General features: G+C 38.2%; 1 protein-coding gene across 7 annotated transcripts in view; it reads left to right on the top strand.

Annotated features, from left to right (window-relative positions):
- The first annotated feature begins 1,577 nt into the window (after positions 1 to 1,577).
- The window catches only part of NR2C2 (nuclear receptor subfamily 2 group C member 2), a 35,717-nt gene continuing 23,600 nt past the window's right edge, over positions 1,578 to 13,694 (top strand). For 4 of the 7 annotated variants that reach the window (XR_795216.2, XR_795217.3, XM_031555632.1 and 1 more), the window contains exons 1-4: positions 1,580 to 1,594; positions 2,924 to 3,007; positions 10,375 to 10,485; positions 11,411 to 11,611. Coding sequence is in view for 5 of the 7 variants with exons in the window: in XM_031555632.1 (XP_031411492.1) it covers positions 2,948 to 3,007; positions 10,375 to 10,485; positions 11,411 to 11,611 (372 nt within the window). In the remaining 2 variants the exon portion in view is untranslated. Of the gene's footprint in view, positions 1,595 to 2,923; positions 3,008 to 4,280; positions 4,381 to 10,374; positions 10,486 to 11,410; positions 11,612 to 13,694 lie in introns of those variants that run through there. The other 3 variants (XM_019620274.2, XM_010718787.3, XM_010718786.3) reach the window with 3 other exon arrangements.

The following is a 13,694-nucleotide window of genomic DNA, read 5'->3' as shown; positions in this document are numbered from 1 at the left end:
GTCGCTGCGCAGCGGCAGCCAGCGGTGCCACAGGCCGGGCCCGCGGCTCCCGAAGAGAGGGCAGGTCGTCGTGGCGCCGGGATGATCCGGTGCGGCGTCCCGGTGCGGAGACGCTGTGCTGGAATGCGGGCCTCGTGAGGCCGGAGACGGTCGGGTCTCGGTGAGAGCCGTCCGCCGTCCGGGGGCCGCTGGGACCGCGGCCGTGGAGATGCCGAGCGCGAGTCGCGGACGGAGAGGGAAGATGGAGTCTAAGCGGGCGGAGGCGGCGGCGTGAACCCGACCCTTTTACCTTTGCCACCGGGAGGGCGGAGGGGAGGGGGCGGTGGGTACTTTGCATACGGGGCTGAGGCCGCCGCCATTTTACCGGCTGCCGCCCCAGCGCCGCGCGCGGTAGCCTTGGCTCGACATAAGGGGATAGCAGAGGGGAGGGGGCCTAATGGCGGCGGCGGCCGCGGCCCCGCCTGGGATTTGGCCGCCTGCCAGCGCGGCCATCTTGTGCTCAGTCGGGTCCCTCGGGTGTTTTCCCCCTCGCTTGAGGGGCGGTGCCAGCTGCGTGACAGGCGGTGCTTGCGGCCAATGGGCAGCGCGGGGTAGGAATGCCGCAACTCCGATGAGGTCATTGGCTGTGGAGGGAGGCGGGAAGGAGGAGCGCGGCCGCTGGGCGCCGCGTGCCCGGGGAAGCGCAGCGATAGGCTGCGGAGGAAAGGCGCCGCGGGGCAGCGCTGTCGATGGGCGGTGGGGAGGCTGTCCCTGTCTGGGCCGCTTTTGAAGGTGTTGGGGCTGCACCCGTACGGGTCGTTGACTTTGTGCTTTTTCAGTCTTATCCATTGTAAGAGTTTTTGCTGCCTTCTTACCACTGCTCGTGGCGTAACGCGGGTTCCCAGCAGAGCCGCGCCTGCCGCCCCCTCTTCCCCGCGTTGTGCTCCGGGCTCCCGAGATGCCGAGCTGCTGCTGGGCCGGCACACAGCGTGAGGAAGGCAGCCTCACTGAGTAGTAGGAAGAGGTTTCAGTACAGCTGAACTCAGCCTTCCTTTGTGTCAGACTTGTAGGACTGTCCCCATAAAACATCGAATGGAGGGTGTGAATTTCTTGGAGGTTGGTCTGCGACTTGGCTGAGTGAAGCGGTTTTGTCTAATGTTTTGGACAGGAGATCCATGTATGTATGGTTAGCTGCTGTCCTCTTGTAGCAGAACTGTTTTCCTGGTGCTCTAGTTCCTTTTTTGCTGTTTTTGTGTTCTGCCTTTTTTGTTGGTTGATTTGGGTATTTTTTTATTTTTATTTTTCTATTTGTGAGCGGTTTTGCTAGGCAGCAGATTCTATTTTTTGTGTTGCCCTCTCAAGAATCGCGTTTTTAACAAGCTTACCTGTATGGCTGTGCATAGTCCGTCAGCTGCCAGTTAATTTGCTTTGATAGCCTCCATTGTCGTTATGGGAGGGTTGAAAGTGCAAAGAATTTTGGTGGATAACAACACTCACAGCAAGTTTGTTAAGAGACTTATCATAGGAAAACTTGATTGAGTCTTAAAAAGGTATTTTTAGGAACAAAATCTCATCTTTGATGCTTCCTTCATCTTAAAGCACTGAGAAAACATAAGTATGTCGTGTTTTTTTATTTTAATTGACTTAAAATAATTTCAAAACAAGACAACAAAAATAAAGAATTGCTGAATAATTTGGGAAACTTGTAGCATTAAATAAGCCTGGAGGAAATGGTAAAATGAAAAGCTGCATGAGACAGTAACATTAATACAATTACACAGAGGATGTCTCAGTTTTGGTAACAAGGTGTTACAAATAGTCTTTCACTGATATATATGCGATCATTTACACATTTACCACAGTAGGATTCAACCTTTAATTGAATTGAAACATTTTAACATTAGCTTTGTAAAAGTTGAGTTTGGGGGGAGGGTGTTGTGCTGGAGGCATGAATATATTTTTCTATTTAGTGTTCTGCTGTTAGCAGTAGATTTGCATGTTTGTTTTTCTTTTTTAACTTTATGTGAAATTATTGCTATGCAAGTATCATTAGAAGGGTGTCAATGAAACATCAAATATGCTGCTATTCAGGAATGCAGTTTCATTACCTACACCTGGGTTGTATAAACTCTGGCTTTGTAAGAAGAAAGTGCACAAATTTGAAACCTTAATTAAATTTATCTTTGAGGAAACACAGCCCTTACAAGAATCATTAATAAGATATAGAAAATATTTGTTCTTATTTCTTCTGTTTGCACTTTTGCTCTTTAAACCTTGAAAAGCATAAAGCTGAAGGTACAGACACCCACATCAGAATAAAGCAGTTCTGTTGTATTTTCATGTCAGACTGGCAATAGTGCCACATTATAATTAAGATATATTTTCGATAACAGAAAATATTTCTAGATGTAGTAGTCTTTTACCCGTACTGTGGTAGATTACTGTAAGAATGTGAGTGATCATGGCAGTTTGTTGGAATGATTCAATAGAAGTTTACTCAAACACCGTTCTCAGTTTGCTGTTTCCTTGTCCAGGGCATAATCAGGAGCAGTTTATCTGCAGAGTTTCCCATCCCTTGAGTTCAGGAGAGTACTTGCAAACCGCGCTGATAATCAATGCTTAAATCAGTTCTTTCTGGTTTATAAAACTAGCATCTTATGCTTGCTGCTTAAATAATAGAGTAAAAAAATTGTATGAGAAACTTTATAAAGTAGAAGAATAACTGTGCTGTGAATAGCAGAATTCAGCTTTTTGAACGCTGTATTTCCTGTATGCATGTACTGCATATATACATGCATATACAACCACACCGTATCTTATTTTTCAGATAGATGAAATAGTGTTGTGAATTCTTAAGTCATATCAGAAACTTGTTTAGCAGTAAAGGAAAAAAAAAAAAAACTTTTAGTGCCTGATGGAAGTTGCTGGCATCTTTTTCAAACAGGTTTTCTAATGATCTTGCTTCGCCATGGCAACCAATATGGAGGTGCTGGCTCAGCAGGTAATGGAGACTCAGCAGGTGGCTGAGGTGAGTGAAGATAGCACAACGATTGGCATATGAGCTTCTGAGAGAAAAACTACTTAAGATTGTCTTTGCTGTTTCCAATTTGTAATAAACAGAGCAGATATTCATAGAACAGTACTGATTTATGCCTGGGGTCATACAAACCAGTGCAGCTGATGATAATTGCTCTGTTTCATTCTAGTGACCTCCCCATCAGGAATGCAAGTGGGAAGTTCACCGTTAACTGTAGAGATGCTTGTCTGTATTATGTATTGTTTAGAAGAATAATATTTAAAAAAATCTTCTTGTGATTTGATGATTAATTTATTTTGATTGTGAAAGGTTTCAGCTCTTCTCTTGAGATATCATCTGAATCTCAAGTGTTTGAATTTACCTGTTTTACTTATGTACTGTATTGAATTTACAATAGGATGGTTGATTTAAATCGAGCTTTATATTTCATATCTCTATATGTGAGATGACACTTTGAGTAGATTTTTGTGCTTGCTATTAAGTGATGCTTTTAAATTCACTGAAGCTTGGATATTCATCAGGTAGAATGTCTAAATCAACTCGTAAACATTCAAACTGCATGTTTTCATGTCCATAGAAGGGAAGTAATTTGTCTCTTTAAGTTTGCTAACTTTAGTTCTAAAAAAAGACAAAAAACTTGGTTTTGTTTAAAATTATTTAGTTTAATATCTGTCAAAGTTGTTTAACTGTGTGATTTTATAATTGAGATTTCATAAATAATGAGGGGCAAATATGCTCAGACTTCTGTAGACAAGACCACTTTTCAGACATTGGTTTTGGTTGGTGGTTTTTTTAACTTGTTGAACTAAGATTATACCTTGATGTTAGTAAGTATGATCAAGAATAAGCTACATAAGCTACATAAAGTAAATGTACATCATGTTTTCAGAAATGGATTAGAAATCCATTGTGTTATTTTTATTAACAATTTTGGTTCTCTTAAAGTTCATAGTAACAATTACTATACTACAGTGTGGAAAATGGTCTACCAAGTATTCTGGAAATAACATCTAATGCATAGTTTAAAAAAAAAAATCCTGTAATTTCTCAGTGGAAACTGACAAGTGATTGTCACTCAAATTTGCTATATCAGATATCAGTTTGGCAAGCACTTTTTTTTTTTAACAAAAACTTTTCCAAAACAATTGGGAATAAAAACCTGTAATGGAAATACTGCAAACCTTAAACTGTTTTGGTAGAAATTGAGATCTTTAATCACATCTTAGACACATAAAATATGTGACATTTGTAATTCCTCGTGCAGGAAATGCACCGTGGTAACATAGTGTGATGGTTGTATCTTGCCACTGGAGAGATCGCTTCATCCCAAGAATTTATGAAGCTCTGTGATTTCTTCCTAGCCGGTGGGTAAATAGAGGGCTTCATCTCTTTACAGTATTCAACTCCTCCTTAAATTATACACCTGCTTGGTGCATAAACCCATGAAAACTTTTTTCATGGAAAAGTAGTTGCAAGCAGCATTGTCTCACTAAGAGTTAATTGATGTTGCATATAAATTTTGAGTAATTTTTTTTGTATGAATGACTGAGTGTTTTTAGCCTGATACAGTTTTTAATACAACAAAATACATTACTAGTTTTCTTGAAGTGTACTATATCTGTGCTCGCTGGTTACAGTAGAAAATGTAACATAAAGCTTGGCATTAGCCTTAAATGAGAGATTTTTTGGAATATTAAAACTAAATGAAAGGAAAAGAGTCATTATGTACAGAATTTTAAGTTTTGAATGCTCAGAGGGAAATTACAAACAGGATAATTTAATACATGTTCAGCTATATCTGCAGCAGTTTTTCAGTATAGTTGTACATTGTGCATCACTGTATTGAAAACTACAATGCCAAGCACCAAATCAGATTGCTGTGCAAATAGGCTGTGTTGTTTTTTCCTTCTTGAGCAACAGTTAGTCATGTTTGCTTTCCATTATACTGTGGCTGCATCACAGGAGTTAGTGAGCAGTCCCCATTGTTTGTATTTTTGTATTTACTGTATTGTCCTTTTAATGGTTTCAGATATTTCCACTGCTTTTGGTTTCTCTGTAGCAGTGTTGCTTCGTGTTTTCTAGCTGATTGTTTCTGAAGAGATTGTAGGAGAAAGTTCCATTTTTTTGTGTATGCAGTTGAGTGTACATAAGATTGCAGAGTAGAGAGCAGCTTGTGGATTCAGAGGGAATTTTAGGAATTCTTCCTCATTCTCAGTTAGTTTTGAAAAGTCCAGAAAATGCTTTAGCCTTAATGCAGAAGTAATGCTGCTTTTCTTAAGTATTTATGTAGTACCATTACCATGCAATGTATCAATAGCCCAAGTTCAGTCTCCACATCAAATTAATTTGTGTATCATTAAAATGTATTTTGTTATGCATATGTATTTTATGCACAGTACCTTAGTTTTTAAACAGAGCTGTTGCTGTAGGGAGTAATAAGGGCTATTACTACTTTTCAAAATTGGATCTAAAGTGACCATGAAGAACCCTTAAGTCACAAAGAATTCCCAGTGTTTATATTCCCAGTTATTATATTTCAGATTCAGTTCTTGTTCCGTGTAAGACAAATGTGAATTAAGCATCTTGAGAGACCAACTAAAGATTGGTGTCAAAAGGTTGTTAAGTAATAGTAGCTTCTTCACACTAAATAAATATCAGGTCAACTAATTGTTACACTGTACTTGTGCTGTAAATACAATCCAGTAGTTATAGTAATTATTCATGGCTACTGTTTTCAAATAGAGTTTTGTATCAAGAGCCTGATTTCAGTCAGTAGTGAGCACATTTTAGTGGTGAGGCTAAGGGTCCTTGAAATTGAAATAAAGTACCATAGATACTTAAATAAACCCAAGTCACGCATTTGTTGCATAAGGCTCTCTAATGGTAATTCACTGCATTCAAGTTTATTTTCATAAAACTAGTCAACTTTCAAGGTTGCTTTTCCATAAGTTCAGGTAATGTAACTTAAAAATTTCCCTAAGAAATTTCTTTTCGTTTTTTGATCAGCCTTCATTGCAGCTCATACAAATATTTTATCATGGAATTTAAGCAGGTGAATCACTTAGGTGTTACAAACTTACTACATAAATTCTTATCTGTAAGAATAGTGATTTGTGTTACTTGCAAGGCCTGGACAAGTTGAGAGAGGAGTATATTCTTTTAAATATATTAAGCTAATGAATGTAAAGGCCAAAGATGCTGCACAGGAGATATGGTGGATTTTCTTTGTCAAGTAATTGATTTGAAAATACTTCAAGCTACAAGCAAACACTTGTCTCAGATTTCATTTTGCTGTTTCATAGTTCACAGAAAGCATGTTAAGGGGCTTAAGAACAGGGAGACAGTGGGATGGGTAAGCTTGACAACATGGGAATATCTCCTAAAGATGAAATTAATTTTACCATTAGACAGACTCCTTCAGCAGCTGGCAAAACAGCAGGAACACATCGATTCTGCTTCCTTGGTTACAGGCAGTGATAGTGCACTTGACCTTCAGAGGAGAAGGGTCGCAGAGAATCTGTTTTATAACAATTCTGTTGCTTTCTGTGATTGGAATCCTCATGAATGGACACTGGATGCAAATATCTTTGATCTGACTAGAAGTGAGTTCAATTTTTTTTTTCAGATTAATTTGGCCTCAGAGACTTGCTGAGGAAAAATGTAAATAAGGCTGCAGGAAGGATTTGACTCTGTAAGTACTGGAGTCAGTACAGTGTACAGCTAGGGAGGTCCAGAAAGCAAACAAAGTTACATACATTAGAACTTTTTTTTTCCCATTTCTTAAAGCAGGTGTATTTGATCTGTCTTCTGTATGGGAATTAGGATGTCTTGAGATAACTTCTTACATCACATTCATAATTTTCTAACTATCTCTAAGTCATGATATTAGTGTGTTTGGGTTTGGTGTTTTTTTTTTTTTAAGGACTGCGAATTAAGCCTGTGTAAAATGTGATGCACTGAAATTCTGTGATATAAGGCTGATTTATTTCTTTCATCTTCTCTGGAAAGCTTCCTGTGTTAAAGAAATCAGGACGCATTTAATTTTTTTAATATAATTCAGAATTACAAAAATGTACCATCCCTGACTTTGAAGAAGTAGGTCTTTTTATATGCAGCTTCCATAGTGGTTGCTTTAAGCATTATATGGGTTCTTCATGGTGTGATGTTTGTTTTGAACAGTATGATAATATAGTGAACAGTAAGTGTAATCCTGAAAACGAGCCTAATATAATGCTAAACTGTTACCTTCCTGAAATGAGTATTTACGAGTGATTTGCTTTCAGAATATTTTTATTCGATTAGTGCTATCTTTAATTAGAACGCTATAGAAAAAAATTTGGGATTCACGTAAGCTATCCGAAGTCAGCCTGGTAAATCTCTATTACTAACAGTGTAGAGAATGGTATATTCTTGGACTCCTGTTTCTTTCTTTATTTTCTACTTAGAAGTCAAACTTGTTAGAATTGATGAGTATAATAATAAATAAATCATCAGAATTGCATCCATTCTTATTCATTGTAGGTGTGTGAAAATATCCAAGGTAGAAATTTAGCTGACAAATAATATTGCTGAAAGTTTTTTTTCCTTTCTTGTAAACTGTTCCATTTTTGCATTTGACTTTCTACCCTGGTTCTTACTTTGCTGTCAACCAATGGCATGTGTATTCAGTCTGGAAAATAAGCTTGGTATTTTCAGTAGCCATTGAATTTAAATAAGGAAGCTGATGTTCAAATGTGTCCACTGGGAGTCTCTTGATAGGTGTTTTTCTGTTTGTTGTTTTCTTGCCTAGGTATTTTTCTCTACTGCTGGATCATCTAATATTATCTAATAATGAGAACATACTACACGTGTATCTGCCTGTATGTTTGATTCATTTGTCATTCAACTTCTGTGCCCTTTGTTCTAAATATAGCTTTAGATTTTACTTCTACAATATATGGGACTACTTAGGATATGGGCAATAGGAGAGTTAAACAGTATGGCTTCATGGAAAGTGCTGTGTATTTTAAGACTTATTTTTTCCCCAAGGAAACTGTGCAGTAAATTTTCCTTTCTATCCAAACTGGTTTTTTTTCCTTACATCACAAATTAACTTTTTTGTATACTAAACAGGAGGTGATTAAATTGACGGTAACCTGTTGTTCACCTGTACAAGTTCAGATGAGTAAATCATTCAGAAGTTATTTGAAATAAGACTTAATAAAAACAATTTGAGTTTCCTAGGTTTGGTCACCTGTCACTGCAGATATTGGGCTATGTTGATACACTAATTCCTATGTAAAATGTTATAGCTGGTCATATATTGCTGTCTACGACCACCTGAGAAGAGGTTGTTGTGAGGTGTTGGTTGGCCTCTACTCCCACATAACTAGCAGTAGTATTAGAGGAAGTGGCCTCAAGGTGCACCAGGGCGGGTTCAGGTTGGATTATAGAAAAAAAATTCTCCGATGGAGTGGTCAGGCACTGGAGTGGGCTGCCCAGGAAGTGTTTGAGTCACTGTCCCTGCAGGTATTCAATAAACGTTTAGAGATGGTACTAAGGAATGTGGTTTAGTGGGGAAATCGTGGTGGTAGGTGGATGGTTGGGCCAGATGATCTTGGAGGTCTTTTCTAACCTGGGTGATTCTCTGTGTTAAACGCAGCCCTATAGATATTGTGAAACAGTGTAAACTTGTATTTGTGGGGTATTTATGAAAATACAAATTCTTTACAATTAAATTCTTAATTACAATTATTGTAAATTATAGAGTTTACAATATGAAAATACTTAAAATTCTGAAACTATCAAAATGTAAAATCTGCTAAACTGAAAATAAGGTTTATTTAGCATTAAGCAGATGTATGTAATCTAGGCATGTAGTTTGTTGAGATTAAAAACATTCTTCCAAAGAATAGAGTTCTGGCCTATTTGCCTGGTTTTCAGTAAGTAGTTATGGCTTAAACTGGGTGTAGAAGAAACCAGACTGCAATATTCTGTTCTTTTCTATATGATACATCACCGTAGTATTTTATTCCCACTAGGATGAAATATCTGTATAAGTGTGTACGGTATCATAACAATTCATAACACTTTGTTTTCAGACATACTGCATGTGTAAAGTTTGCTGTCAACAGTCTTCCAAAGTATTGGTTTTTTCTATCATTTTATATAATTACTTTCAAAAAGAATGTGACTAAAAAGTATTCATGTCATGCTGTTGGCTGCGGACAGTAATGTCACCTGGGAGTTGCTGCAGTGTTGTTATGGTAAATATTTATCTACTGCTTAGAATTGTGTTACTTTCTGTAACCTGTTGCAACAAAATGTCATGTATACTGTTATTCAAATATTTTTGTATCCTGTCTGAAAACATTGGTGAGCATGTGCAGTATATGGCTTTAGAACAAAATTATCTTTTGTTTGAATTTTCTCACAAGTGTTAAACTATCAATTCAAGTCATAGATTACTGACTTGGAAAATGCACCAGGAAAGCAGAGCTAGTCATCATCTAGTGAATTTCTCACTAGAGTAACTTCTGTTATTCTGTTAGAGTAACAGAAGTTGCCCACATGCACTTAAATACGTAGAAGTGTACATTCGAGAAAAAAGCTTGCAGTACCATGAAATAGAAAGACAGAACAACTTGGAAAAAGAAGATGGGAGGGAGACAAGCAGCACACAAAAACAAAGATATCCAGATTACTAGCTGTATTAAATTTAACTATTTACCTCTAAAAATATTTGCGCTATTAAGATTTTTCTTTCTTTTACTTGGAGAGTGGAATCGCCATTTTGTTCAGTTGGGCTGTAAAGGCACCACGCTTTCAGAAAACTTCATGGATAAGATCAGAAATCAAAGCGAAGAGTCAGTTCATTCAGATAGGTCTGTGTACTCTTCAAACAAATTCTGTGTGTCTCTTGTCCCATCTATGAACCCAGGATTGAGGACATTTTTATTTAAAATTTTTAAAATAATGAAATATTTAACATGACACATTATAAAAACAAAATACACAAAAGAAAAAAAGGGATGAATATAAAATTGTAAGTTGAGAAAAGAGCATTTCTGCATTTCGGTAAACCGAAGACTCACGCAATTTAACTATGTTTTCTTTGTTTGTGAAAAATTATAATTGTGATTTTTGAATATGCCTTGATTTGGTTTTGTGTGGTTTTTGTCATCTATCACGTTCGTTCTATTCCACCCCTCCCCCCCCAAAAAAAACCCTGTAATTCATTGGGGGAAAAAAAAATCTGAGTTGGTTTAATGGTTATAAGCTTTCCATTAAATGTAGGTTGCATGCTAAAGCCATCTGATGTTTAGTTAGCATCTGCATTTTAAAATGTGTAAATCAGAATTCTGTGTGTTATTTTACAGGTACAGACTATTCAGAATTCACTATCTGATTCTCCAGTGATGACCAGCCCTTCCCAGCGTATCCAGATTATTTCCACAGATTCCTCTGTAGGCTCACCACAGCGCATTCAGGTAAAAATCTATTGGTTTAGTAGTAAACTGTTACATCTTCTTTTTTTTTTTTTCCTTCTCCTGCTCTCATTTTATACAAAATAGCACTAAAATCTATTGAAGGTTTCTTCAAAATTTGTAAGAATAGATCATTTCTATTGCAGACCAGAACTCTTTCTCTCAAAAGATACAATTGGTGATGGCTAGTTGGCTGTATATAATAATTATATTGGTGTAGTGGAGTGAGGAATAATTTCAGGGGTTAAACAGCCTACAAGTTGCATGAGCTCTAGCCATACCAAATGGGCAGACACTGTCAACGGACAGTTCAGAATGTTTAAGATCATCTCTAAAGACTTCCTTCTCCTTTCCTCTCTCTATCCTTCCCTCCCTTCCTCCCTCTCTCTCCCTGTAATGTTTAGAAAGAACCAGTGGCAGACTTGCCTGTGAAGGCTGAAGTTAATGCTTGGATTACTACATGATGGATTGTTGTTGCTCATGGATAATATAAAGATAGCATTAATATATCAGAATTCTAAATGTATGCAGTGCCAAATGATATGAAAACTAACTGTTAGTGTTACCAGAGTGCTGCAGTACTTCTTTAGCCGTCCTTGACCTTGTTTTGTGCCTGTACAATACTCTTGTACTTTTGCCAGAGGTGGTGCAGGAGAGGCATTTGAAATGGTCTGGCCATACAACCTCCACCACAAGATGAACTCCAACTTTTCACAAGTTTATCTAGTATTTCTCTTCTGTATGGTAGGTATGAAGATACAGAAATATGCTAAACAACTTGTTTTGTTTATATTATTTGCACTTTGCACCAGTCTAACAGATAGCAAAATAATTAGTAACAAGGGCTTTTATGAAACAGTATTTTATAATATAAACCTATAAAAACATATAAAAAATATAAACATGCCATCTTCGATGTGTTTTATAGATTGTGACCGATCAGCAAACAGGTCAAAAAATCCAGATAGTGACAGCAGTGGACTCATCTGTGTCTCCAAAGCAACAGTTTATTTTAGCCAGTCCAGATGGAACTGGTGCGGGAAAGGTGATTTTGGCAGCACCTGAGACATCTAATGCCAAACAACTTATCTTTACCACAGCAGACAACATTGTGCCAGGCAGAATTCAGGTAAATATGGTAAACAAGACTAACCACAGATTTTTCTGTTTCAGTTTTTGACTTTTCAGTGCTTTAAATGTAGAATTCCTTTAAGACATCAGGAATTGCAATAACTTTATAACATGGATTAGATGATAACAATTGTAGGCTACGGTAGTCAGTCCTAAATCGTGCTGTCTTCATGTTTCTCATGCATTCGATTGTATTCATTACCTCTCACTGAAATTCCAATTATGAGAAAGCATACACAAATAATTAAGCTGGTGCTTGTGAGGGGTGCCAAGATTTCAGATCTAGTAAAGATTTACAGATGTGCAGTGATAGAGCTTACCTGGGCAAACATAGGCTCACAGTGCATTGTCATGGTATTGGGATTGATGTTCTTCAGTGCAGAAGCTGTCACAGAATCACAGAATTGTAGGGGTTAGAAAAGGCCTCTAGAGACCATCTAGTCTGTGAGAAATGCTTGTGTTCAGTATTCCAGACTCAGGCAGAATTTGCTTTGAATCACAAATTATTTCACCCTTTTGCAATAGCAGGTGACTGCAAGGATGAAAGGATGCAAGGAGTAGAGAGAAGGGACAGTTTATATTTCCCGCTCCCTGGTGCAAATTCCCTCCCCTGTTTCCTTGTTGGTTGAGGACTCCAGGGTTTACAACCTATCCAGTGCTTCTAATTTCCTCAGCAGATGTCTGGTCCCTATTTACTTTACTGCTTGGGTGACTCCTCTATATTGTCCTCCCTTTCTTGTTTGGTATTTACTTATTATGGTATGCTGCGATAACCTCTCATAGTTAACCTTCCCCTCTGGCTATCATTCATACTACAGAACCAGTTTGTACTGGTACATCTCCTTACATTACTCAAAAAATCAAGGTCTTCATTTCTGCAAGCAGAAATGTACCTTGTATCAGAGCTCCATGGTGCTTCTTTGAACCCTTTTGCAGTCATTACATCTTTTTGTTACGCAAAGACAACATTTATTTCATTGTAAGTCCAACCTTTCTGCTAAAGAAGGTTCCCAAGAGCAGGTTGCAAAAGAAAGTATCCAGGCGAGTTTTGGATATCTCCAGAGAAAGAGACTCCTTCATCTCTCTGGACAGCTTGTTCCAGTGCTCTGTCATTCTCCTGTTCATATGGAACCTCCTGCGTTTCAACTGGTGTCCAGTGCCCTTGGCTGTGCACTACTAAAAAGAGCTTGGCCCCGTCCACTTGAGCTCACCACTCTTTAGATACTTATAAGCATTGATAAGGTCCTCTCTCAGCCTTCTCTACTCCAAGCTGAACACATCCCAGGTCTCCCAGCCTTTCCTCTTAAGAGAGATGTTCCAGGCCCTTCATAATCTTTGTAACCTCCACTGTACTTTAGCCAGCCAGTCTATAACTGCCTTGATTTGAGGAGCCCAGAAGTGGAGACACTACTCCAGATGTGACCTCACCAGGGCAAAGGTGAGGGAAAAGATCACCTCCCTCGCCCTGGTTGATCAGACTCTTTAATGCATCTTAGGATACCATTGGCCTTTGTGGCTGCAAAGGCACTCTGCTGGCTCACAGCCTCTGTTACGTTTGTGGGCCTTGAACATTGTCCATATCAATAGGAACTCTGCAAAACAGATTATATAAGCAATAATCCATTCCCAGTGAAATTTGAGATTTTTTCCTAGCCACCTTTAAAAAAAATAAAATGAATAAATACAAGCTGGTGACTGGTTCCTATTTCTACTATTAGAATAAGAGAGTATTTTACAGTGAACAGTATCTTTTTTTTTCTAAACCAATTTTTTTGACAAATTGTGTCAACAGTCCTTGAAAACTTATTTTATAATGTTGCACCAGTTGTTACCAAGTGAGTTTTGTTTTGCTTTAATTTTTCTGTGGTGAGTTGAATGTTTTCAACTGAAGTTTTGGGATCCAAGGTCTTCAGAAGCCAGACTGTTTTTTATAATTAATCTGTTTCAGACTGTGTCCTCCAAACCATGTATACGTACTAGCTAATGTGAGGATGTCTGGGAAGGGTGTGTGGAGTACAACCATCTTTGGGTAAAATATAGTAGTTGTTTGACAGTAGTTCGCAAGAAAGGAAGCATACTGC

The sequence above is a fragment of the Meleagris gallopavo genome, chromosome 14 (genome assembly GCF_000146605.3).
Source record: "Meleagris gallopavo isolate NT-WF06-2002-E0010 breed Aviagen turkey brand Nicholas breeding stock chromosome 14, Turkey_5.1, whole genome shotgun sequence".
Classification (NCBI taxonomy): domain Eukaryota; kingdom Metazoa; phylum Chordata; class Aves; order Galliformes; family Phasianidae; genus Meleagris; species Meleagris gallopavo.
Note: the sequence above shows the minus strand (reverse complement) of the source record. Positions and strands in the feature narration are given on the sequence as shown.